Here is a 27,174-nt window from a genome sequence, read left to right as displayed (position 1 = left end):
TTAAAAAAAGTAATGTCTGCATCTCTTTCCCATGGAAGAGTTTTACCGAATTTTACCGCCCCAAGTAAGCCGTGCCTTCTTGCAGCTCACATATGATTCCGGCCTCTTCGCATGATTTTAATACAGCTTTTACGGCATCGGCATTGAATTGACCAGAACACGGAGGCAATGCCTTCGACCCTGGTTTACGAGTTAATTCATTTGCACATGATCGCTGTATAGTTATTCCATTAGGTGTCACAATTTTGAATAAATTCCATTTTCTCATAAACAATTTAAGTTCACCATATAAATCAGTATGCAGTGATTTAACATGATACATTGAATCTGGACAGATAATACTTTCATCAGATTGTTGTGATATCCTGAGAAACCATTCTTCATATAAACCGTCTGCTGCATTCAAATCCTCGAATGTTTTACTTTGCAAGTAAGCTTTTGAACTTACAAAAGGACCTGATATATAATCACAGAATAGACATTCATGAAGAGACTCATCGTAGCCCTCTAAATACTTTAATGTAGCGTTTCTATACACTGCCTGGAAACATCCTTTCTTCCAATGTCCGTCGGGATCCCTAATAGCTGCTCCAGCAACTTGAACACCAATTATTTCTATTTCTCGTATAAGCCTGTCTAACCGAGAATCATTTGTAAAAAGTTGAGCATTTCTTGCTACAAATACATAGGGTGTTGTAACCTTGTTAACAATCATGTTTAAAGCCGCTCCTTCCGTCACACCATTACTGTCTATCACAGATAATAATGGATATGTCCCTTGTATGTTCTCCATTAGTTTAACATTGTCCACGGATAAGATCACTTTGAAATTAGAATAAGTTTTATAAATAGATGACAAAAAGGTTTTGATCTCCTCAATTGAGGAATCAAAGTTTTGTTGAGGAATGGTAATATGTTTTATAAGTGTTACAAGCTTCCAAATAGGAATTCCATGAGTGCAGTTTGTGGTTTCGAATCCTTTGTAAAAGAATGGATAACCGAATGTAGTTCCCATGTACTTTTCTGGACATACGTTCTTAGGTTTGTTGATTGGTCGGCTATATAGAGTTTCTGGATTTACTCCTAATTCTACCAGCACAGAGTCCATTGTTTCTAAAGCTTGTTTTAAAGAATCTGATGTTTTAGAACCTCTTACATGCTTTTTAGCAGTTTGTATGAATTTTGCTATGTGTTTTATTTTTTCTACTACAGTTGGAGAATACGAACGCGCATTATTATTGTTGTTGTGAGCCGGTACTATGACACCACGATCTTGAATTCTAAGTGGATTCTGTGTAATAATTCTGTAACTGGCCTGAAAATAAAAATGATATTTCGCAGTTTGCAAATACAAATTACATAAAAGTCAAATAAACGAGCCATGTTTTACTGTGTATGCATGTTGCAAGAGCAGTCAAATGAGGATGCACTTAATCTGTAACTTCCGCAATGCAACACCCTTAAGTAGACAATCGTTTTCCTTGTTGGTGACAGATGCTACTCTAGAGATCTTATGTTTATCATAAAGTCTTGCTTTAATAGGAACTGTTATGTTTTTTTACAAGAGGTTAATACTATATAGAGAGAATTGTAAATCTATAACGTTTTCTGGCGACGATTTCACTCACACCTGTATAATCCCTGATTTACAAATTTATCCCCTTTTTATTGGGATATCAACATATCAAAGGCGAACAAAAATAAAACTGATAACAGTAAATATCTATTGCAAAAATTCGAATAACTTTTGGTGTATGTAAAGATAGTATAACTAGCTATCTGCATGTCTTTGCGTTAAAGCCTGAATGTAAAAGGAATAAAAACATCGTTATATATATTTGGAAAAACATACTAAAAAGACAGAGACGGTACTTAATAATTTTCAAAAATAACAAGATTACTGTATTAGAACAAACATTTTGGAAATTGTTTTTGTACGGTATAAATAATGGCTTCTTTCGGTAACACGATTCTAACGAAGGTACTGAAGGCATCAGTTGGAAAGTTTGCACGTTTGTTTTGAACGTTATAAATAATGGCTTCTTTCTGTAACACGATTCTAACGAAGGTACTGAAGGCATCAGTTAAGCGTGACTTTATCCATGCATAATTTATTAAACTAAACATTTAATGATTTTTTTATAAATATACTGACTAATAACATGAAACTGACAATACCATTACACGCATGGAATAGCTTTTAGTAACTAATTAATTGTTAATTTTCACGAATCCATAAATTATTTAGTTCACATTTTCCGCTTTAAATATAAAATGTATCAATATATTTATCCTAGTAACAGCTTAACTTTTCTAAATAGTAAATTTACCAATTGTTGAATAGGTTTTGCAGACCCCAAAAATAAATAAATAAAATAAAATTAAGTAAATAAATAAATAAATAAATTTTAAGTGTGTCAGTAGAAAAAGAAATAACGTGAACAGTTTTTTTTAAGCTTACAACTCAATTCGTAAAAATTTAATTTTGTAAATAAGATGATAATAAATAAAATATTGATAGAAGTTAGAGACTGACCTGGTTGAACACAAAGTTCATGTATAATTAACCCATCCTTACATGTACAAATATATTACAGCCCATCCTGAACACGCGACCTTAAAGGGACTCAACTGAGATTTTTTTTGACCTGATGGGATGGAAAATATTTTTTTTCCGAGATTTGTGAAACATTAATGTAGGCAAATTTTCAGATAATTTCCTCATCCCATTTTTGCAAATTAATAGTTTCTATTTTACAAAATGAACAAAAAAATGAAAAGCGTTGCAACACTTTTCACTCAAATTGGGCTTAGAATCGCACAAAAATCCTATTCATTTGAAGTTTTAGTACTTTTAATATTTCTTTGTAGATTATTTCTATTTTAAGTGTTTCACGTGATCTATGTAAAAAATTAAAATGTTATGTTTTTAGGCTTTTTGGCCACAGTGGAGCTCTGTAGGAGCACATTTGTCTCGAAGCACATTTGTCTCACGAAGTGTGACCGATTTGTTCGTAAACATTCATATTTGCGACAAAAATTGGAAATGAGACAGATGTGTTCGACACACAATAGAAAGGACCACTCGAAGCACATTTGTCTCACATTTTTTCCATAAAATTCTTAAAAGGTAATAATTATATCCATCTGTAATGCCGGCTACCAGCTATTTGTTCTGTGTTTTCTGTATTTTATTATACCGTTTTTAGGTCACTTCCGGTCAGTCAAAAACTTTTTCTTTGCCTTATTTCATAGGAGTCATATATTAAATTAAATACTATCCTTGTTCTGTCATGTCACAATGAAAAATTTCTACATAGTGCAGCATCCAGAACCTAAACACAAATGCAGCAAGTGTATTCTTATTGTACGTTTAAATTTTCAAATGCATAAAGTTTAATATATGAGTTAAGGCACTAGGAACAAATTATTCCTTAACAAAAACACGTAAGTATCTACGGTGGCATAAGGGAGACATAAAAAAATTTTCTTATTTATTACGTGCGCACACGATAGCTTTTTCTTACGTGGCCACGCGATACTATTTACGTGCGCACGCGGATATGTTTTCCGCATTTGGACTCTGACCGGGATCCTCGCATTTATAGTTCCCGACGCCCCGTGTATGTGTCGAACCTACAGCGGTTAGGGGCAAGTGGTTTTTTAAAAATCACTCGGCCAACGGAAGGCCCGTAAATGATCTATGGAAGAAAATAAGAAAACCATTACACACGTTTTGTTTTCATCAGAAATATTTTGTATAAAAATCGTCATTTTTTTCCAAGAATTGCGGCCGGCTTTCAGATCCACCATTGAAAAAGCACTTACAACACAAGCATGAGTTCCTAAAAACAATCAGGGTAATGCCATAACTATGGAATATCGGGCCACTCAGAATCGGGCGAGACGAGACATTCCGATGAGACACGAAGCGAGGGCACGATATTGTAACACCGAGATCTCGCAATGTCGAAGTAATCCCGTACCACGAGATTTAGAAATGAATATTTTTTTATTTTTTCGGCATAATTAAGCCTTTAAGTGATTTTTATGTAGAATATAAAGGGAATACTACATAGCGGAACCAATTTCTTGTCTCGCGCCGACGAAAACGAGAATGCGAAGCGAGACGCGAGAATTCGGCGAGATACGAAAACGAGTCACGATATTGCATCAATTCAGTATCAACCGATTTCACGGTGTTCCGTTTGGACATAAGTAACATTTTGTCTCCAGCTGAACAGCTGTGGCACAATGGTGAAAAGAGATGGTACGATGATTAAACACGATGGCACGATGGTGAAATCACGATGATGCGATGACACGGTAGAGAAAATAATTATCGCGTTTTCATCATCATGCCATCGCAGTTTCATAATATCGTTCCATCGTATTTTCACCATCGTAACATCGTCTTTCACCATAGTTACCAAACACGTTTTCCATCATCGAGCCTTCGTTGTTTCACCCATCGAACAATACGTCGTTTTACGTTCGTACCATTGTGTTTTCACATCGCGCACCATCGCGTTTTCATCAACGAGTATGTCACCATTGTACCATCGTGAACGGTATTTAGTATGCTTCAGTCTACGCTTTCAGGTTAAGCCAATCAATTTCTTGAATTAGAGATATTTAATTAATAACGTTCACTTTAGTTTTCATAAGGAAAGCATAAGCAAACCTTTTTGATGATTACACTTGACATGAGGTAAAACGGCGAACCTCGATTCTAAAAAAAAATTTCTGACGTGGGGAAATGTGTGAAAAATAATTCATAAAAATGACATGAGACAAATGTGCTTTCTTGTCCCTTAAAAACACATGAGACAAATGTGCTTTCTTGTCCCTTGAAAAACTTGATCGGAGCACATTTGTCACACAAATGAGTTTTTTTTGGGAAGACATTTGAGGTCCCATTTGTCTCATGTGGGACAAATGCGACCGCATCGGTCTTACGTAAGACAAATGTGCTCCGAGACAAATGTGCTCCTACAGAGCTCCTTTAAATTAAAGTGAGACGACCAACCGTCACAGGTTTCAAAACTACGTGAATTAAATTTGTAAAAGAAAACACTACATATGAAAGTAAAATGACTAGAATCAGACTTTAAATCAACTGCTGAAAATACGAGTACCTGTCGTAAATATAGCTAGTTAACATATATATCATGTATATACCTTCTGGTGAAGTTGTAGATTCAGCGTGGAGAAAGAAATCCACGACATGATTAGAACACACACCAACAAGAGAACGAGTTTATGCTTAATCCAAACTGTTCTCATCTTTCTCACTTGTACTTTAAGACTCTGAAAGAATACAACACATTTCCCTACATTTAATTTACACCAGAACATAATTGAATAGTGAAACGATTATCCAGTGTGAATTATAGTTTTTCTCTTTCTTCGAAGAAGAGCTTTTACTAATCTTAAACAAAGGAATAAAAGCAATTACACTCCCGAGAGCACATGGACTATTTTCACACGGTTAAGCATGGAATAAAAAAATAAAACAAATAAATCCATACACAGCCATGTTCTTTATCATCACTGAGAAAGTTTGGATACGACACGGAAATGACGGGAAAATATCGATACTTGCTACAACTAGAGAGGCCACTATGATTGTATTTTATATCTGTAAAGACCGAAATAATCGAGAATTTATTGCCCGCTTCTCTGAGATTTTTCAATCACCCCACATAGATAAAGATGTCACTGTTTCGTTTAAGGTGATCAGATTCATCAGTTTATTGAGAGATATAATTACTGAACAAGGGCTCAAAAACACGGAAATTTATATATCAGCCGCGCCATGACGCTATCAGTTTCTCTACTTGTTATAGGGTTTGTAAGCGAACAACATGGATCCTGATTAGACTGCGCGGATGCGCAGGCTGGTCTGGGTTCATGCTGGTCGCAAACCAATTATGTTGGTTTTGGTCATGGCGCGACTGATATATTTTGATAAAAGTGATAAAACGGAAACAATTGAACGCATCTGATAAGAACTGGTTACCGATACGTTTCTATCGATCGTGATTTTAATGGTTTAGTTACCTATTCATTTTTTATACATTAAACGCGGACAAAACATTCAGAACATACATACATACATACATTTTTTACTTTAATTTAATCAGACATGTGTCAGATAAGAGAAATCCAAGAACGAGAAGGGATTTGTTTCGATTACATTTACATGTGTACTAAGATACTTAAAAAAAAACAGACAAGAACTGTCGTTAGAAACGGACAAGTGCCACCCCCCCCCCACCCCCCAAGCAGGACCCAGTACAAAAACCACTACCTTTGAACTTGAGACTTGGTCCAATTTCGTCAAAAATCATCATCATGTCTATCACATGTACTCCAAATTATCTTAAAATCCAACCAAGAATGACAAAATTCTTGACCGGACATAACCCCCATGCATTTTTTTATGAAATAATTATATAATGACTTTTCAATACAAGTGTGACCTTGACTTTTGACGTAGGGACCTTGCCGCTTAATTCTCAACAAGAACATCCTCCTCCTCCTCTTATCTTAGTGCAGTAATACTCCCGTGGACAAAATTATCAGCATCAACACGACCTGATTCTTGCGCTCGACACCTCGTCATTACATCAAACACATTTATGCATAGTAAGTTTTAAACCAATCGGGAAATGTCCGAATTGTTGACCGGACAAGAACATCAGTGTATTTTTTTAAAAATTCATACCTTGAATTTTCTTTCTCTACAAATGTGACGTTTATATTACAAGTTCATGCGATTTATATACTTATAATTTTCCTGTTTCTGGAAATGACCAGTACTGATAACATGCGAGAAATCGTGGTCTAAACTTGAGAAGGACTCGAACTCACGGCTCCTCGTTTTGGATGCAGACATCTTTATAACTATACCACTGCATTAAATTTTACGATTTTTTAAGTTATTCAAGCCTTTTTAGATTAAATATCAAATTTTAGCAAACGACAATTAAGCGCCTGGTCAGATTACACGAAAGAGGGACAGAAATGGGTTTCTATATTTTTTTTTATTTTGTAACGCTTTAGAGAATCATATAATGTTGAGTATATTTTAAATACATGCATCTTAATTTGTTAGTCTATACAACTTTTAATGTGGGGTATATTTGTATCCACCATTATAAAATCTGTACGGAGTCTAAATTCACTATTTGTCGTCTGGTATTATTTTATCTCGTGCGTCGGAATATTACGACACAATGTACCAGATTAACAGCAGATGTTCCTTTGTTATGAGATTTTAATTTCGTTTGTATGCATATCTATTTTCAAACATAAACACAGTAATACTTGCTCTCTACCTACCCGACCATGTTACACATTTATTCAAAGTTTCGATATGTGTCTATGCATTGTCATGTTATCCATCTATCCTGACTACATATTTGTTTACAGTCGGAACACCTCGACTTTTATTCATAATAATCCCCGAATTAATACGGATTGAAAGTAGTTCTTTCATGTGACAATATAGAAGTTAAAACGGATGTATCTATTTTACACGAAACGGAAAATAAAGTTATTTCGGTACAATTGTGATTGAAAAACATGTCTGATTATCATAATGAATTAAAGACTTAAAGAATGCCTATTGTCAACCAATGACAAGCAAATCCAAGCTACCCCCAACAGGTGTGCAGCTTAATGCTTATCAGATATTTCTTAAAGTTTAAAATAGTTAATATCCAGTCGTTTACTTTAAGTATACAAATATGCTGACTCACCTAGAATTTAGTGACCAGTTTCTAAATTTTGCAAATACCAGATCGAAATAAACCACTGAAAGTCTAATATCTATGACTATATACTACGTAATTCGGCGATGTATTTGAGACTACGAGAACAACTACGACTACGCTACCACCTATATGGCCAACTTCATCGCCGCTAAAAACATCTACAACTACGAAGCATATGATGACACAAATGGCTACGACAAGAAAATATTGACGATCACTAATTTGACTTTTGCATCTTATTTTTACAAGTTGACTACCAAAATACGCTACGATGACTACCAAAACTACAACACTTACAACTATGAGTAAATCTAAGACTGCAACAATAACCATGACTAGGAATTCAATGCTGGCAATTATGGCCAAGACTTCAACCACTAGTACGACTTTTACGAATTTTATGACTACAAGTCGTTATCTATGACTAGGGAAATCGGCTTTTTACGGCTACAAATGGTTAACGACGTCGATGACGATTCTAGACTGTTACGATTACTTGTACAGTTTGACTAACAAGTTGGCAAGTAAGGTTACAACTATTACTTTATGGCTAAGACAACGGCTTAAACTATAATGATCCTGACCTCGACTATTAGAATTACTAGTTTGGCTACAACTTCGACAGCGATTACCACAACTACGTCGTCTACGATTTCTTATCGACCACAACTGCACCGACGACTACGAATACCACCACAGCTACATCAAATATGACCACAGCTTAAACGACTACGACCTCAGCTACAAATTTTATGATTACAAATTTTATGACTACAAGTATTACGAGTTCTATGAATACAGATACGACAAAGTCTACGACCACAACTAATCAGACAACCTTTTTTACGACGAAACGGTGATGTCGGCTACGACAATGGTGACTAGGACTTCAACGATTACGGAAACGACTTCAGCGTCGTCGACTTGTATACGTTTTAAACCAACATAAGAACCTTGCATGTAAGTTATATACATGTACGTCTTTAGTGCGTGCTTCACACATCTCGTTAGTGTATACGGTGCAATAGGGTATTCATATTTAGTCAGAATTCATACAGTGTACATGTCAGAATTTATTAAGCAAACGTCAGCAATTATAATAGTGCACGTTAGTAACGTCGCTTTTCATTGGATAATCGTGACGTTTAAACAGATTTTTATACAAGGCTGCTGTCAATCACTTTTTTCTCGAAAAAATGCTTGCTGTATGATTAATTTGTTATAAATTTTAATGACAGATTATGACCGTATATAAACGATTGTTTGCAATATAATCCTCGCCTGCCTTCTCGGGTTATATTTTCTAAACAACCGTGTACACTGCGGTATACCGTACCCCGGATATTGCTCGATATTATGAGGACTTTCATCCCATTTCGCGACTTTGAACGAGGAAAGAAGGTATGTTTAGTGACGATATTTAGTCATTTTGTATTGGTTTGATATCAGTTTTGTAGAAAAACAAATACTTCGATAATTTCTCTAGTTACTGAAACCCCAAAAATGTTGAGAAATAGCTTTGAAATGTAATTAGGAGATACAATTCGTCTCTTTGCTCACGTGATAAATGAGCTCGGATCAGTCAAATTTGATGTTTTTGTGCATATACTTCCTTAAAAGAAAAACTTGAATCGAGTGAAATGTGATAATGATGATAATGTTTATGTTGTAAATGTTCAATCAACAATAGAACCTCAGATAACAGTGCATTTTGAGAATAAATACACATGTCAGTGTACCGAGTATTGCTTTGGAGTTGCCCGCCGGTGTCACGAGTATTGCTTTTTAGTGTAACGAGTATTGCTTATCAATAAAGAGTAAATGCACGTAGTAAACACAAAGTATTTACCACATTTAATTTTAAATATTTCTTACTGTGTATACTTATTTACACTATAAGTGCAGAATATGCAGAATTCGGAGGTACTTTACTGGAAACATCTGCGAATAATCCAGATTTTCATTCCTGCTCGTGAAAAATCTCAGTTTTCTGTGTTTAAAATGTTTTCGTTGCTATCGAAGGATCAACCTTTCCAGAATTTGTTAATAATTATTGCATATCTTACTTTAATTAGTAAAAAAATGCATCCAAAGTGCATTAATACTGCCTCAAGAACGGTATTGAGCAAGTGTGCCAATATCTAATATCAACCGACTTCCTTCTATGCCAAAAATCCATATAAAGGTAATTTTCGGGCATTTTGCACCTGCACTCTAGCAACGGCAGACCGTCTGCACGTGAAATTTTGTTACGCCTTAGCAATGAGTTACCGTATGACTGCCGAGCGGGTACAGCTAAAAAAAACGAATAATGGATTTTGATAAGATTATGATAAAGGGCAGCAGATGCAATTAAAAGGTTATGTTCCTTATAACCTTTTACCTCATAAAGGCGTGTTTTTAAAGACTTTACACCACGCCCCTTTTGAGGCCTCAAATAGTGTAAAACATGCGCTATTTAGGCCCCAGATACTGTTTTTTTTTGTTTGAGAAATGTTGTTCAAAAGAGTGATCACTTTTTCGGCGCCACCTCCATTAAAAAGGTACAAGGGGGTTACACAGGGGGGATGTGCCCCCTTCTGTTTGGGGGTTTGAAGTGGGGCCGTAGCCCCTCTAATCGTCGAGAAGACTTGGGACTTGTGGGGGGGGGGGCTAAATGGCCTCAGGTCAATTTAAAGGTACCGTGTAATCAACGCCGAAAACCTTAGACTTTATCTCAATCAATTGAGAAGTTGGTGCACCTTGAAATTTTTCGCATTATGCTCATGCAGTAAAAGGTTAAGACGATACCGGCATGCTTGGACGGCATAAGCCCTTGGGCCAGTATTTTATGAGGTGCGTCGATATGTTTCTTAAGGCAAACTTGCCCTGTAAAAACCTATTATTAATGTCATCTAAATATGTGTTTTTTTTATTCTTGTCCTTTTCAGAGATGGGTCTCCTTGATCAAAGTTTCTTGAGACATGTATTTAAAGTTTTTTATCGTCAATTTTGATGGTTCTACCCTGCTTCCGACCCTGCACATACTTTATTTCATCCATAGAGTGATTTTCAATCAAATGGGAAATTAAATCTCTGTATTTGCCTGTAGGAAAAGAACAGTAATAACACTGAAAATGCATTGTTGAATCTGAAATATTTGAATAAATATCATATAAACAGTACATTGTCAGAAAAATGAAATTGAATCGATAAACAGACGTGAAAATTAGACAAAAATATCGATTTTCCATACTAATGTGCTCATTCTGTTTTGCAATACTCTGTACACTAAAGTTGGGCTATTTTGCAATACTCTGTACACTTAAAATCAATACTCGGTACACTTTCTTGTATCTTTTTTGGCCTGTATCTTTTTGTACTTTCACACTTTTTGCTTGAAATTTGGACAAGGTATACTTGGATTGTGAATAAAAAAATTGCTCGATTCAATTTTTCTTATATTGTTAATATAATAATTTCTAACGATTCTACAGTATCGCGGTCAGTATTTTCTAGTGAGCAGCGGATCGTTTAGGGGTAGTTTAATCAATTTTACAAATACCTGTAATACTTTTACGTCTTTTAGAGCTACAAAAATACCTCTAGATATATAAAACCCGTTGAGATAAATGAAATAGCCATAAGTTTGGAAAATATCGTCGCTGAACTTACCTTTGTTCCCCGTTCAAAGTCGCGAAATGGGATGAAAGTCCTCATAATATCGAGCAATATCCGGGGTACGGTATACCGCAGTGGTGTATATAGGGCCATTTACCCTGTCAAAAATCGTTATAACTTATATCATACAGTGCAGGACAACAGTTATAGTTCATGTCACATGACTGCATACTTACAGAACATGGCAACATTCATACTGAATATAATAGCATTTACACTAAAATATTACAGTACATGAAAGCATCTTTTACAGTACACGACAACATTTACACATCATGTGTTAGCATTGTTTTTGGGTACGCGACAGTATTCATTCCTACAGTACTTTGTCAACATCTATACTATACTACAGTAAATAGTATTATTTATGAAATAGACTGTTAATACACCTTTCATGCATTAATATCTTGAGAAGCATGATGACGCATTTAAAGTCCAAGCCGATAGGACGAGGGATTTAATTTATAACATTACCAACCAGTATTTATACAGTACATATCAGTATTTCATGCCTTAATTGTAGGCATTTATACAGTTTTTTACAATATTAACACGGTTCATGGCATCATTTTTTCATGGTCACTGCAGCATTTTATCAGCACATGTCAGCATTTATACAGTACATTACAACATTAAAACAACGCAACATTTATACATCAACATTTATACAGTGAACTTCGCGAAAATAGAATACATTATAACAGTTACAATATTTCACGATGCACTGATGGATTTTCAACGTGTCCTACCATAATTTATTTGACTCAGTTGTCTTTAGTTTAAGCATACTTAATTCTGTTTGTGGTTGATCAAAGGGTCATTTGTTTAACAAATTGCGGACCTTATTTTTGCTATGACCATACATGTTATCAACACACTACCCTTGTTTTAGTATAATATCTTGAATGTAGGTCGATACAATATATTTAATGATAACAGAATGATAACGGTTAAAGATAATTTTGATACACATACAGCTTTAGAAAAAAACACACGTTTTCTTTTCGATTTTATAATACGGTTCTTACAGATAACATTTAAACAACACCGTATATAGTTTTTAATCAATATAACAAGTTTATTGCAATACTTTTAAAATAGTCATAATTAAATGTTGCGTTATAAACACACATCTTCTATAGTTTGAGAATAATGTTAAATATTTTAAACCGGGAGGAAAATAATCTTTAGTCATACTATCATATTAACTCAAAATCAAGCTTAAAATATCTAGGTTTAAAAGCGGTATACATGTAGAAATGCATGGACAGATGCACATTTCAATAACAAAAGTGGGGTATAAAACTTAAAAAGATAATCGTTACCTTCATTTTGCACTCCCAAGTTGTATATTTCCTGTTAAAACATGGTTTATATTATCATATTAATACAAATTTAAAACAACTAAAACACCCTTTAATCAGTGATGAACAACGCAAATTATTTTGTTTTACAAGCATTTTCGCCTCAAAAGTTTATTTAATGCAGTTGGAAAGAGACCGTTTCATGTTACTTATAAGGCCAAATAAAAGAGATAACAGTTTACTGGTAGCGCTATTAAACTATACTGCACAAGGATTGATTATGCAATATTTAACTAATATAAATATTTTCGCAAACGTTTTTTTTTTAAATAGAAGAAACTCCAAAACGATATATCTAAACGTTGAAAATATCATAAAAGGCCAAACTGACACAACTTAATTATCTAGACTAAAAAAAACCTTGGTCTTCCAACCCCTGGGAAAAAGCGGTTCTGAAACTTCGCGGTAAATTTATGTCCCATCTTGAGGGAACTGTTAGCCCGAACTTATTCTCCGCTATTTTCGCGCCAAATTAAAACCAACGCAATGGACAAAAGGAAAGTAAAAACTCCCCCAATGCAATTAAATGCTGAATAAGTTAGTGTTAGGGATCAAGTTATGATTTAACGAAAAATTTATTTGCAGGCCCTTAACTTTAAATCTGACAATAATATCAGATATCATATAATAATATGTTACTATTCAACAAAATGAATATTTTACATGATCTATTCATTCATATCCGGTTTGTGCTGCAGTTTAAGTATTTCAGATACTTTAAAGATAAACGGACCATCACGGTTTCTAACAATTAGACATTAGAACATGTCACAACAAAGTATTGTTTAACTTCCTTTTATTAATCACTTTTATTGATTTACATTTTATTCTATCAAAGGAGCCGGCGCACGTAATAGTTAAGTATTACCACACCGTATTACCGGCGGCTGTGATGGCAGATCACTGCAGTGATGGCAGATATCTGAAAATTACCGATCGATACAGGTAGGTTATTAATTTGGTTGGTTTAATTATATTACACAAATACGGCCCATTTCATTGCTATAAAAGTATTGTCCATTGAATGGAGATACTGTAAGGTAATTTTGGACTCGTTTTTTCCTGTTTTAAAACTATTTTGGGCAGGTTAAAAGTGACAGCCTCGGAAAAATCCGTGAAAATGTTTTCTGTTCAAAATATCTCAAGTTTTAAGTAAATGGCAGGATTGCCTGTTATCAATATAGACGTCCATCCATTGGGGTCACACAAGCCAAATATCTACCCCGTGAGTCTTTCCTTGAAAGTTTTACAGACGCTCAATCTTGTCCGGTCGTAGAAAAAATGCTGCCGTTGTAGGCAGATATATATTATAAATGCTGCCGTCGATGGCAGAAATATCATGAAAGTGGCTAACATTCTGACAGAAAATCAAGTTCAATCTTTTATCAATTCCTCTTTTCTTTGCGTCCTTTTAGTCGGAATTGACACGTTAAACTATCATTTCTAATATTTTCTCAAGATAGAAAAGTTATTAATGCGGTATGTGCATCGAAAAAAGCTTTTTAGCAACATGCAGTTACAATACAAAAAGTGATGATTTAGTACGACAAAATTACACTATAAATAGAGAAATGAACATGAAAAACTTTATTTTTCTATATTCATGCATGTGTGCTTGATCTGTTGTGTCTGTCAGTTACATGCATATGTATCTTAAGTTTAGCAGCGTACTCCCTTTTAAAGATATAACGCCAATTGCATATTACAGCAAGTAACTTCTGTAAGTGGATATTCATTTGCTAGCATATGACATTATTTTCTCGAGGTAATAATGTTCATCGACGGCAGCATTCATAATATATATATCTGCCTACAAACGGCAGCATTTTTTCTACGACCGGACAAGATTGAGCGTCTGTAAAACTTTCAAGAAAAGACTCACGGGGTAGATATTTGGCTTGCGTGACCCCAATGGATAAACGTTTTTATTGATAACAGGAAACTTAAGATATTTTGAACAGAAAACAGACATTTTCACGGATTTTTTCGAGGCTGTCACTTTTAATCTGCTCAAGAAGTCTTTAAACAGGAAAAAACGAGTCCAAAATTACCTTACAGTATCTCCATTCAATGGACAATACTTTTATAGCAATGAAATGGGCCGTATTTGTGTAATATATTGAAACCAACCAAATTTATAACCTACCTGTATCGATCGGTAATTTTCAGATATCTGCCATCACTGCAGTGATCTGCCATCACTGCCGCCGTTAATACGGTGTGTTACGACTGTGTCATTCTCACGTTGAGCCGTTCGAAATCAACTGTAGAACTGTTGTAATACTGTTAGTACTATGTAACAAAAATAAAGTGCGCACGTATACTAAAGTTCATGTGTAAAGTTATTGTAAATTAAATATTTAAAAAAAAGAATGTTTTCAGTCTATATATAATTCGAAAACGAGGTCGGTGAATCCCCATTTTTTCCCCACAGTATATCAAGCTTTATCACATACCTGTGCCGATTTTGCGACTCCGTAAAAACCGTATTGCACGGCCTTGCAAATATTTTAACGTGGTGTCTTGTGCGTTTTACAAACATTGTGTAAAGACGCGCTAAACTGGTTGAATAAAATAATATTATGCTCGCAAAGGCTCGCATAATATAACTTTATTCAACTCGTTCAATAAATTCAGTATTGAACTTACGCTCATTCAATATCCTCTGTATATCTAATGAAGAAAAGATTTTATAATATTCATTAACAGTAAAGTAATTGTATGGTCTATTCAGCAAAAAGTTGAAACAAAACATAAAATGTTTCTTATTTAACACTCGTGGTTATGCGCGTTATTAGAAAACAATATTCCGAAAGTATTCTGCTTCTATTTTAGGATGGTTTTAATCGTTTAGCAATGATTTCGGGCATGCGCCATTCGCTCCTCAGGAAATGCATAAGCATATTCATTTCATTCGGATTTAATAGAAGTATTCTGTCACAATTTAAATAAATATAGGTTACCACGTACAGTATCTAATTTTGTAAAGAGACAGGGATATATCTGCTAATGTAGGGTATACTTTAACCACCTTTGATGAAAATCAATATAGATTTATTTATAACTATTTGTTTCTTCACCACCATACCGGTATCATGTTATCTAGTGTATCGGTTTATGTCTCAGGGTAATGATATTAAATCTAGTATTTCATAATGTTTTCGTTTAAGGCAAATATATATTTACAAACAGAAATAACCATATTTATTTGATTATCGTCTTAATAATACAATGTACCCAGACAATTTTTATATACCCGCGTTCGCTCTAAATTAATAGCAAGTAATCATTTAAAAACTGCATTTTACATAAGTGACCTACTGTATAAAAGTTTTAATATTCAATGATGTAGGCTACTGACGAAATTTTATTTTTTATTTGACTCACTTTTGTTTATTTTAAATGTATCTTATTCTAAAGGGTCGTTCATTTTACAAAAATATAGGCCTTATTCATGTCATGATCATTCATTTGATATAAATATTATTATTTGATATTAATATTGATAGATACTAAAATGATAATGCAATGAGTCGATGAAATGTAATGCCCAATAGTATTTTAGTATTTACAATTTTAAATCTTACTAATTATCAATTAACAAAATCTAAATAAAATTCTCGTATTTTCTAAAATATTTCATTTTATTGTTATTGGTCAAGAAACATATAGATGACTCGAGTTTCTGAGTTTGAGTCCGGTTTTGCGAACTTGTACAAAAACAATAATTTATTAAAACATCATAACACACAATCAAGCTCGAATAAACATTATTAAAAATACCCAGGTTTAAAAGATGTTTACAAGATTTATGTAAACATATACATGCTTGAGTAAGATTAGAGTGTGTAAATCAAACATAAAAAAACATAGTTACCTTCATTTTAACAATCCCGATAATTTTACTTCCTGTAAGGACACAGTTTAAAGTACTCTTCAGCAAATATAAAACAACTTAACACACTGAATTCTGTGATGAACAATGCAAATTACTACATTTTGCATCCTCGAACCTCGAAACTCGAAAATAAAATTAGGATTTTAATGTCGTCTATAAGAGGCTATTTCCTTATTTGTAAAAGTTTAAGGTTACCGATTAGGCCAAATAAAAACATTTCCGTTACTTGCAACGTTTCAATGACTACACACGGCAAAACATAGCATTACTGTAATTAAATAGTATTTTTGCAAAGATCTCAGAATTGGGTTATATTACAGAATCATCAGAATATTTGGACAGTAAATTCAACTATATTCATAAGTCTTTATCATATAGTCTTTATCATTTAGTCATATTCTATATAAGTCTATTGTTAAAAGACGGTCCCGACAGCTGGTAAATGTTCCCTTTGCAGGAGGACGGGAGAGGGAGGGTGTATCATGTGACTTTTTGCCATGTTGGGCTTTCTTTATGGATTCTTAATTCTCTCTATATTGTATTTAAGACAAATAGATAAAAAAACAACACAATTTAAAAAGAAAATACATGTTTCAATACGAGTAATGGCGACTGCTGAACATAGGTTTAGTTCATTATTTTGATATACTTCGGTGACAAATGTTTCCTAAATCCAAACTAGACCTATACTGAGTAACCTATCAAATGCAAGGTAAATTTCTTAAAATATCACAATACCGAGTGCGTTTTCCTATGTTTTATACTTTTCGAGAACATTGTTCAGTCCCTCCCCTCCGCCCCGAAAAGGGAGTCTGGTTGCGAAATTACTAATGCTGCCCACTTCCGCATTCTCGGCTTTTTTCGCGCAATAATAAAAATTGCGCAATTCATCAACAGGTGAAAAACTCTTCTCATTTCCGCCGTATTAGCCCACAATGACTCGGACAGAAACCGAGATAACAACTGTCTACATGGCACAAAGTGAATTGTTTATACTGCACCAAGAATCGATTTAAAAAGAAACGAATAAATTATTTGTTATGTTCTGAAGTTTGGTGTTGACAATAAGATCATATTTCATATTAGAACACGTCATCATTCAACAATGATCACTTATGTTGAGTTTTATATAATGTAACTATAAGTGTTAGTTCTCAATTCGTAAAGGATTCAAACATACGAGCATTGGCTTGCAAACACAACGTTTTAGACGACCTAGCCAAAGAGTATGCACCCTGACGCAGTTGTAACATATGCTTCTTATCGAGAAAGGTTTGCACTCAGAATTGCCACGTTTTTATGAGTTTGCTTTTTTGTCCTATGTGACGGGTCGAACATATTTGTCACACGTTTATTTATCACATTTTAAAGGTAAGTTCGAAGAAAGTTATTTAAAAAAAAGTATATATAGAAAATATATAACTGGAACACAATTGTCTGACAGTTGTCCAGGTAAGATTTGACATTAAGCGTGCACATGGGTGTTGATGTAATGTTTGAAGGTAATCCTTCAATGGTATAGGAGTTTTAAAGTGGACACAATAATGTGTGACAATTGACCTTTAAGACAACGTGACCTTGTTCTTGAGCGGGCATAATAGTTAAATGAGTTCTGAGCAAAAACCTATTGAGGTGAATAAAAGGGCGAGTTTTAGGAAAATTATTTACATGTGCACGACATTTGACCTTTGATGGCGGCATAACACCTGCTCATAAACATTAAAGAATCATTGAAATATAACAAACACAACGTTTGACCTCTTTTTGTGATCTTTTGCCGGAACAAGGATAATTAGGGTTCTTTACATCGATTTGTTTTTAAGATAACAATCAGCCAAGTTTTGAAGAAAAGTTCTTCAAGGGGTAAAGAATTTATAACGTGAACACAAAATTGTATGAAATCTAACTTTGCATTGAGGAGCTGCAGCTTGAGTTCTGCACATTACCTTGTTGGCCAGAACGTTTGGACCGACTCTAAACAAAAATCCTCTGTGTATATATTTGGATTTATTTATACTCGCAACCGTTGACCCATATTGGCGATTCCTCAAGAAGAGTATTAGTCATTTTAGATTTTTGGCAAATAGTGCAAGATACAGTACTGAAAGATGTTCCAATTTAAGAAGCTTCTCCTTGTGCCTAGCACTCATACACGGGACCTCGATTTAAAGTCTCATCAGAAAACTGATTAGTAATTTTAGTTGGCCAGCCCGGAAATCGAACCCACCATGTTCCGATTACAAATATCGCACTATAACCGACTGAGGTATACAGGCTGGAATAAAATCCTTAGATGGGGTTAATGTTTTATACAGTCCAGGCACTTACGTGTGTGACATTCTACTTTCAAAGGTGACATGGACTTTCAGCCGATACACGCACACGGTACGTAGAAGGCTGCATGAAGGTAATTTGCGGTCGAAAAGACCTTGCATAAGCATACCTTAGACGCGTCAACATTGTCAGGCCCGTTTGAAATGGGTCATGGAGCATAAACGGCGGATCATGCAACACTGGAGATCGTTCTGTTCAGTTCTGCCTTCAAAGACAGGCTAGAGTCTGGTGAAGACGAGGTGAACAGCTTCAGGCTGAAATATTGCTGAGCATGACCGCTACGGGGGTGGGTCAGCTATGGTGTTGGGAGGCATCAGCTGGGTGGACGAATCGACCTGGTTTTGCTAAAAAGAGACATATAGACAGGTCAGCGATAGATCATCGACAACCAGGTTATGATGCTGGCGCAATCGGCGACCTGTTCATTCTAATGGACGAATAATGCTGGCCCCCAATAGGACCAGGGTGGTCCAGGACTATCTAGAGAGGGAGTCTCTTGAGCGCATGGACAGGCCAACTCGTTCACCTGGTTTAAATCATAACACATGTGGTATGAGCTGCGGGTTAGAATTTCAGTGCGTCAGCTGCAACCCAGAACCATCTAGGAGCTTGGAGCCATGTTGGTCCGAGAATTGGCAGCCATACCCGTTACAACGAGGGAGTATGAGAAGGCACTACCATGTTGTCATTGATAGTCAGGTATTAAGTCTAAAACTGTAAACAAAAAATCCAATTACATTTTGTAAAAAAAAATGGAAAACATGCTGCATGTTCTGAAATCTTCAAAGAGGGGGGCTTGGGTCGTCCTGTTCTCTAGCACAAACTCAGTGTAAAAATCTGCAGACAAAGTGATCCCTCGGAAGCATTAATCACAACAAAATTGCAGACTCGGTTTCATTGAGTCTGTAAACGAGGGATAATGAATATGTGCAACATCCCTCACGCCTCCTAGCGCCTAAAACTCATTTATAGGGTTAAAGATGATGGACTTTTATAGAGAATTAAAATCTATAGCTAACACGATACTCACCAGGACATTCAATACACTGTTGTAAGCTGTTCGGTCATAAATGTGTAGGCACTTCCAAGATGTCAAACTGTCAAATGTCTTACTTTTTTTAGCTGTAACATTATTTCTTGAATATATTTAGCCATAATACATATTGCACAATCTGCATGGAGAACGGTTTGGGCCTCGTTAGGTACCATATAGAAATATTCCAATATACCATGTTTGGTATATCTTGCACTATGTTGCAAAATAGTAAAATAAAAAAATGAATCATGCGGCAAATCCGACTCGTACGACAACAAAACGACTTTCAAACCGCTTAGTAAGTTGAATGAATATCTTGTTAAATTGTCTTTACATTAAAAGCAAGAATTTGTAACAGAGTTACCAACTTTCCCCGCCTAAGAAAAGTTTTTTATAAAGCACAGAATTTTTCCATTTGTATGGAGTTGGACTTTCAGTGCATAATTTTGATCAATGCTAGATTTGCACATGCAAGTAACAATAATTTCATTACAGAAATATTTTGAAATAACTCCTTTGTATGTGTCAACAGAAAAACGTTCGTATACTTATCTTGTTTTTACTATTTCAAAGCCACAAAATGTGACAAATACAAAATTAATACAGGATACGGTCTGTTACAGGGTACTTTTTATGTCAAGCAATCAATCATCAACCAATGACATTTTTATTTCCTGTAACACACTATTATCAGTTTTGGCCTCTAAGTGGGACCTTAACCTTTTAGGTAGGGATCTAGGTGTTACGCATGACATGTCGTTTGATAACTGTTGTAATCCCTTGATTGATGAAAAAGTTATATACCGCGCACACCTATACCCTAGAACAGACCATGTTAATCTTAGGTTCTTGTTGCTGGGTCGTGGTGGTTGGGGGGATTGGTTGTGTTCATTGAACGCTGCCTTTCCTTGTTGATCTTGTTCGTCGTATTTAGCACTGTGTGAAACAAGTGTGAAATTGACATTTAAGGTAGGAGTCTGGCTGTTGCATGCGACACATGGTCCAATTATTCTGAACATTTGTGCCAAGTAATTTCAAAATCCCTTGATGGACCGAACAACACAAATACCCTCGAACAGACTTTGTTGGCCTTTTATCACTAACTGTGACCTTGATCTTGAGGTAATGCGTATGAGTGTTGTGTACAACACATCACCTTACTGTAAACATTTGTGGATGAGAAAGGGATGCACTGCATGTCAACCTTTGACCTCTAACTGTGACCTTGATCTTGGTATCTTGGTGATAGGGGACTGGTTGTTACGCATGGCATATCGTTTAAATATTATGAACATTTGTGCCAAATAATTTCAAAACCCCTTGATCTATGAAGAAGTTATGGACCGGACACAAAATATAGCATGTTTGTTTGTTTGTTCATTTTACGCCTTTTCCCAACAGTATTTCAGTCATATAATCGGGAAGTTTCCTAACCATCCACCAGTACCAGACTACCTTCCTCCGCGCTAAACTATCAAAACATCTCCCGGGGATCGAACCGACGCCAGAGAGGTAACTGGATTAGAAGTCATCAACTCTAACCCGTCGACCACGGAGGTGGTAAATATATCATGTAACAGACTATGTTAATCTTTGACCTTGAGCTGTGAGGTAAGCAATTGTTTCTGCGCATGACACATTGTTTCATAATTGTGAACATTTGTGCGCCAAGTATTTTAAAAATCCCTTCATGGATAAGAAAGTTATGGACCTGGCACGACATATACCATAAAATAGACAATGTTGACCTTTAATCACCAAGTATGACCTTGGCCTCGAAGGTAGGGTTCCGGTTGTTTCACATGACACATCGTTTTATTAAAACAAACATTTGTGCTAAGTTGTTTCCCTTTCCTTTGATAAATGACATAGTTATGGGCCGGACACGAACTTGTGACGGGCGGACAGACAGACGAACGGAGCCTATTTCTATATCCCCCTTTTTCCTTTGAACAGTCCTTAGGACAAAAAGGCGATATTAATTAGACAATATTTATGCTACATGCCGTATGACGAGCTAAAATTTCAAGATGTTGAAACATTGTCTTCGACTTAAAAACATTCAGTTGAGAACACCGTGTATATCCATTATCCAGTAACGCTGGATCTAAAGATAACGCACGATTCGTGCAATATGTAACACTAAATGGCGGTTCCCTGACAGGATTTCCAACGCGGTAAGAAAACTGGCCAATATATTTTTATCTAATGATTCTCGCCGGATTTGGATTTTAACAGGTGTAATAGTTTAGTATCATATATGAAAAAAATCACATTTCCCGAAGTTTCCGCGAAGCACAATTCACGTACATAGGTATTACTTTTTATTATAGCATAAAATCGGCTATTTTTCCCTATTTTGCCCATGTTATAACGGGACCAAAACCATGTGTTAACATAGTCACGCGCTCTTGTTATAGCCCGGTTTCACCTATGCGCAATACTTATAGGGCCCAGTAAACAAACAAAATTTTTTTTGACGATTTGGCCTGTTTGCCAAAGAGTCATGCGCTCTTGTTATATTGAAATTATTGATTCGAGGGCCTCAATCGCATTAAATACGGCGAGCAGCATTCAAGTAACTATGCCGGAAATACGGCGTATACTGTAGACATCGCTGCTAATCTTGGTTGTCGCCCTTTCTAAGAAACGGACAGTTGTCAATGTAAACAAATTACTGGCATTCAGTTTAACCCTCCGATTAACTTACAAAACAAGATAACACAAAATTAATATGAGAACATGTTGTTTTATTGATGTTTATGTTGATAAATGCTCTTTATATTTCTTTGAGAGAATTATGTTTAGTGCCTGATTTTTATTTATAAACTTGTGTGCTTGAAAAAAAACCCGATTCTGATGACGTCACTGATCTTTTTTCTACCGTCAATCTGAAATCATTCTAAGAATTTCTGAGGGTCATGTTATTATTGGGTAGAGTAATGTAACATTGTTTTTTTCTTGAGATAATATATCTCCAATGTCAAGCTTTATAAAATCAATTAAAATTCAAAATTTCGCTCGGTTCTGAGAATTTCCCAAGTTGTTGGCCCCGGAAAAATAAAACGCATACATAAAACATGTAGAAATTGGATTTAGCTCAATACAGGATTGGAGCAGTACCTCTAGACGCTTGCAGAAATCATGATCACAAAATAGACAAATATCGTTTTTTTTCGCTGATTTTTACATTTTTCAAGCATTATCATACATAAATCAGTGTGAAAAGATGAATTAGACTTATTAAAGTTCACTCCGTTGCGTAAAAAAGCAAGAATTTGGCATTTTACGATTCAAGCGCCTTGCCCGGTATATACCGGAATACGGTATTTAGTGTGGTGCTCCAATCCTTTATTTAGTCTCACTCAGTAGAAATTAGAATTGGATAAATACCGTCCAAGCACAAGGATTTAATGTATTGTGTTTTGTATTAAATATACATCATGAATCTGTTTTAATTTTTTATGCTATAATAGCGTCAACGCACGTTTATTTCGTGTTATAAAGTCTGCAGAGTCCCTCAGAACTGTTTGAGCCCTCGCCCTACCGGGCTCGGGCACCAACAGTTCCTCGGGACTCTGCAGACGTTATAGCACGGAAAAACGTGAGTTAACCCTATAAAATGACTCAAATCCCATTTCATCAGCTTACTTCAATTTTCTATATCATCAGAATTTTATTAAATGTCACTTGCCTACCGAATATCGAAATCATACGGTATAACTTGCATTGCTGTACTTATAAGAGTCGACAAAAAGCCAAAAGCTCGCTCAAATCGTTGGTCAAGTCATCATTTTCACGAATGATATTGAAAAGTAAACAATTTCGTGGAAATAATCTTGATGAGGGACTTTGCAGTCGTATGCGGCTATTGATTTTTTCAATTCGGTTAAATAAAAAAATATCTGCCATTTATTGCACAATTCTGCGTTACTAATTGAATGAATCATGCATTATTTTCACTTCTGGCGTTACTGGATATACAAGTGACATTGGCATGATTTTTCTGTGCAATATACTAGCTAAGTGACGGTATGATGGAGTGGTTAAAGCGATCATTTGCCTTGAGAAGTTAAAAGTGACACTCGTTTCTCAGTATTCTGGTAAATATTACAAAAATAAAAAAAGAAGATTTTAATTTTTGATGCACCATAAAACCCAATATAATTTGAATGATAATAAGGATGATGATGATGATGATAAGGGTAATAATGGTCATCATGATATATCAACTACTATTGATGACATTGATGATAACAAATGATAACAGTTATAAATGTCATAATATTTAAAAATATTTATGATGATGATGATGATGATGATGATGATGATGATGAAAGTAACTATGGTTGTAATAACATCAAACAATTGATGATATTGATGATAACAGCAATGAATAATTAAAATCGTCATAATATTGTTGGTTTTAATGAGCATATTTATGAAGATTGCGGGGAATGATAATGGAGGTGATGATGATGTTGATAATATTTATAAACCCATCAATTTATATCACAATTAGACATGCGCGTTTGTGTTTCTGACCGTCAAATTCAGTAGACGAATAAACTACACAAGACTGATGTCATTTTACGGTCAAATATATTACATACGTGTTGCGTTTTCGATCTTTTACATACGCTGATAATTTTGATAGTTCAAAAGTTCCCGCTTTACATCGGAGTTAGGGACCTGTGTTGCAAACAACTGGAGCATTGTCTTAATGCAATTAAATGTTCATTTTGAAAAAAAAAAAGATTAACAAAAACATACCTGTGTAATTGTCTTGTCATATGGAATGATTTTACAACACAAACACTACACACGTGAATAACGTGCCAGTAATGGACAGTGTACCGCGTGGAAAATAATTGGATACACATTGTCAAAATCCGATGCACTATTTTTATCATAAATATACATGTATAACCCTGACTTAACTGTTTTAAAAAGGCAAGTCTAAAATAAACCTATGATACCTATGATCATTAAACAATTTTTCCTTGAAATAGTAGTTATAATATCATTATTTCCTCCAAAAGAAGGGCACATAACAACCATCTTGCTAATTCAAAATACAAAAAAAAAAATTATTTAAAGATATTAAAGAAGCTTATAACCCTATTCTGCACTTCCGACAAGACAGTATAAAGATATACACACACGCACGCACGAACGCAAACACGCGCTCACGCACACGATAAAATTGAATAGAATATTATTCACTTTTTAAAAAATATATGTTTCAAAACTTGACGATATATTTTCCACATTTATTTATACGTCTGCAATGATTGTTTAATTTATTAAATATTTCTTATCAGTAAAAACATACATTACGGTGTATTGATATTTAAATAAAGATATAGATAAATAATTAATCCCACTTACATTGAAACGATTAAATATCCGACAAATATTCTTTCGAAACAGAACAAATTATTCATTACATGCGTGTATCCTTTTTAAAATAAATTGTCAGTTAAACACAAAAGGTAAATGAATATTACAAAACGTGCCCCTGGGTATTTGTAAACATTGTTTAACCAGAGTAAATATAGCTTTAGTCACTACTAGTGGACATAGAACACGGTCAGCGTTAACAGAAGTACAGGCTGACCAGGCTCTTTAACTCTTGATATTTTGATTTTGAACTCCCTTACACTGTGAATGGACTGTTCCAAATTTTACAGAATCAAGCTCGGACCCGCCCTTTGTTACAGCCAGACATTACATTATCACAAAGCTGTTCTAAAATAACTTTCAATTTTTAATGATATAGTATAATGTTAAATATTTTGCATTAGATTATACCTTTAATTTTAATCCATTCATTTTTTACTGTTATTTATAAAGGATTGTCAACATCTGGCGCGCACTCAATACTTACTGTTTGTGGCGGACGTATCGTGTAATAATTGGGTTTTATTCATAATGATAGTGATTAATTAAAAGATATTATTTCAGGTTAGTTTCAATAATAAAACATGTAACATATTTTTGTCGAGTTGGATTTGAATCAATTTGATGTATTGTATCATTTTCCTGTAAACCCCTGTGTCTTTTGTGTTTACTGAAAATTATTTCCAATGTGGTATTTTGAAGTTTTAGAAACATATTTATATATGTATCAAAATTTATGTACATTTAAAAATTTATAATACAAACTTTCAAGGGAAGGCAGACAACCGGTAAATATCATTTAAATCGTCCGTTACAGAGTTATCTTTCTTTTCATAAAACCATTCAATAACATTATTTACGTTGGACAATATAAAATATGTACGATTGTTGGTTATACATTCTACTTTTTATTACAACCTTTATTACATTATCTAATCTGTATAAATCTGAACAAATGGGAATGCATGTAAATACAATAATAATGAACGTTTCTAAAATCTCACATTATATTTTTATTTTATTCATACTAGCTGAAACATAAAATCTAGGAATAAAATCATTATTTTAACAAAATGTATTACACATCCTAGCTCAAGTTTTTCCTCTCACCTTTCTGTCCTTCTTATCAAGTTATATTGTTATGAATTTTATTATATAATTCATCGAATATTTTATAATTTGAATATCTATAACGATGTTATCACATTCCAAATCAAAGAAACAATTATTTTGTACATCAAAATAATACCCTCAAGGGTTTATTACATACATCAATATAACACACAAGTACACTTTATTCTTACAATACTTTTATAATTTTAGAAATAATGATTAGTTAAAGGCACATTATGCCTCAGAAACCAATTTAATACCCATTTTTAAAAAGGATAAAAACATGAGATTTTTTTTTACTGTGAACTTAAACTGTTTTAGAGCATTCTAGATGCTTCTTATCTGAAGAAAGTAGTGCTGCATGTGAAATTGTTAGTCAAAAGAATAGCACAATGTAAATAAACTACATGTACAATTTTGACTTGCATGCAAAAATAATAAATCACTATAATTGTACTAATTGCCAAAACAAAATAAAGAAAAATCAACAGAAACAAAAGATGATATAATATAATTGACATGAGAAAAACATTTTGGAAACTATAACAGGACACCGGAAATTAAATAAAAAAACTTTAAGAAAAT

At 34.4% G+C, this 27,174-nt stretch overlaps 1 protein-coding gene across 5 annotated transcripts; it reads right to left on the bottom strand.

Annotated features, from left to right (window-relative positions):
* Positions 1-5: 5 nt before the first annotated feature.
* LOC132721250 (uncharacterized) lies at positions 6-25,952 on the bottom strand. 5 transcript variants are annotated; one of them, XM_060705528.1, is made up of 3 exons: positions 25,888-25,952; positions 5,182-5,310; positions 6-1,315 (listed from the first exon to the last, which is right to left on the bottom strand). In XM_060705528.1, the coding sequence occupies exons 1-3, from the start codon at positions 25,906-25,908 to the stop codon at positions 53-55; spliced, it is 1,413 nt and encodes a 470-aa protein (XP_060561511.1). In that variant the 5' UTR covers positions 25,909-25,952; the 3' UTR covers positions 6-52. The 5 variants fall into 5 exon arrangements, with proteins under 5 accessions (XP_060561511.1, XP_060561515.1, XP_060561514.1 ...); XM_060705532.1 differs by lacking the exon at positions 25,888-25,952 and adding an exon at positions 25,465-25,593; XM_060705531.1 differs by lacking the exon at positions 25,888-25,952 and adding an exon at positions 24,847-24,984.
* Positions 25,953-27,174: the final 1,222 nt, after the last annotated feature.

This window comes from Ruditapes philippinarum, unplaced genomic scaffold (assembly GCF_026571515.1).
Source record: "Ruditapes philippinarum isolate M1 unplaced genomic scaffold, ASM2657151v2 ctg1636_1_1_1_1, whole genome shotgun sequence".
Lineage (NCBI taxonomy): Eukaryota > Metazoa > Mollusca > Bivalvia > Venerida > Veneridae > Ruditapes > Ruditapes philippinarum.
Note: the sequence above shows the minus strand (reverse complement) of the source record. Positions and strands in the feature narration are given on the sequence as shown.

Excerpts from the sequence above, each read along its gene's own strand:
- LOC132721250 (XM_060705528.1), bottom strand. The coding sequence starts at position 25,908 with ATGAATGGATTAAAATTAAAG. Across the intron at positions 5,311-25,887 it reads TGAATGGATTAAAATTAAAG|AGTCTTAAAGTACAAGTGAG; the intron begins GTATAATCTAAT and ends GTATTCTTTCAG. Across the intron at positions 1,316-5,181 it reads ATCTACAACTTCACCAGAAG|GCCAGTTACAGAATTATTAC; the intron begins GTATATACATGA and ends TTTTATTTTCAG.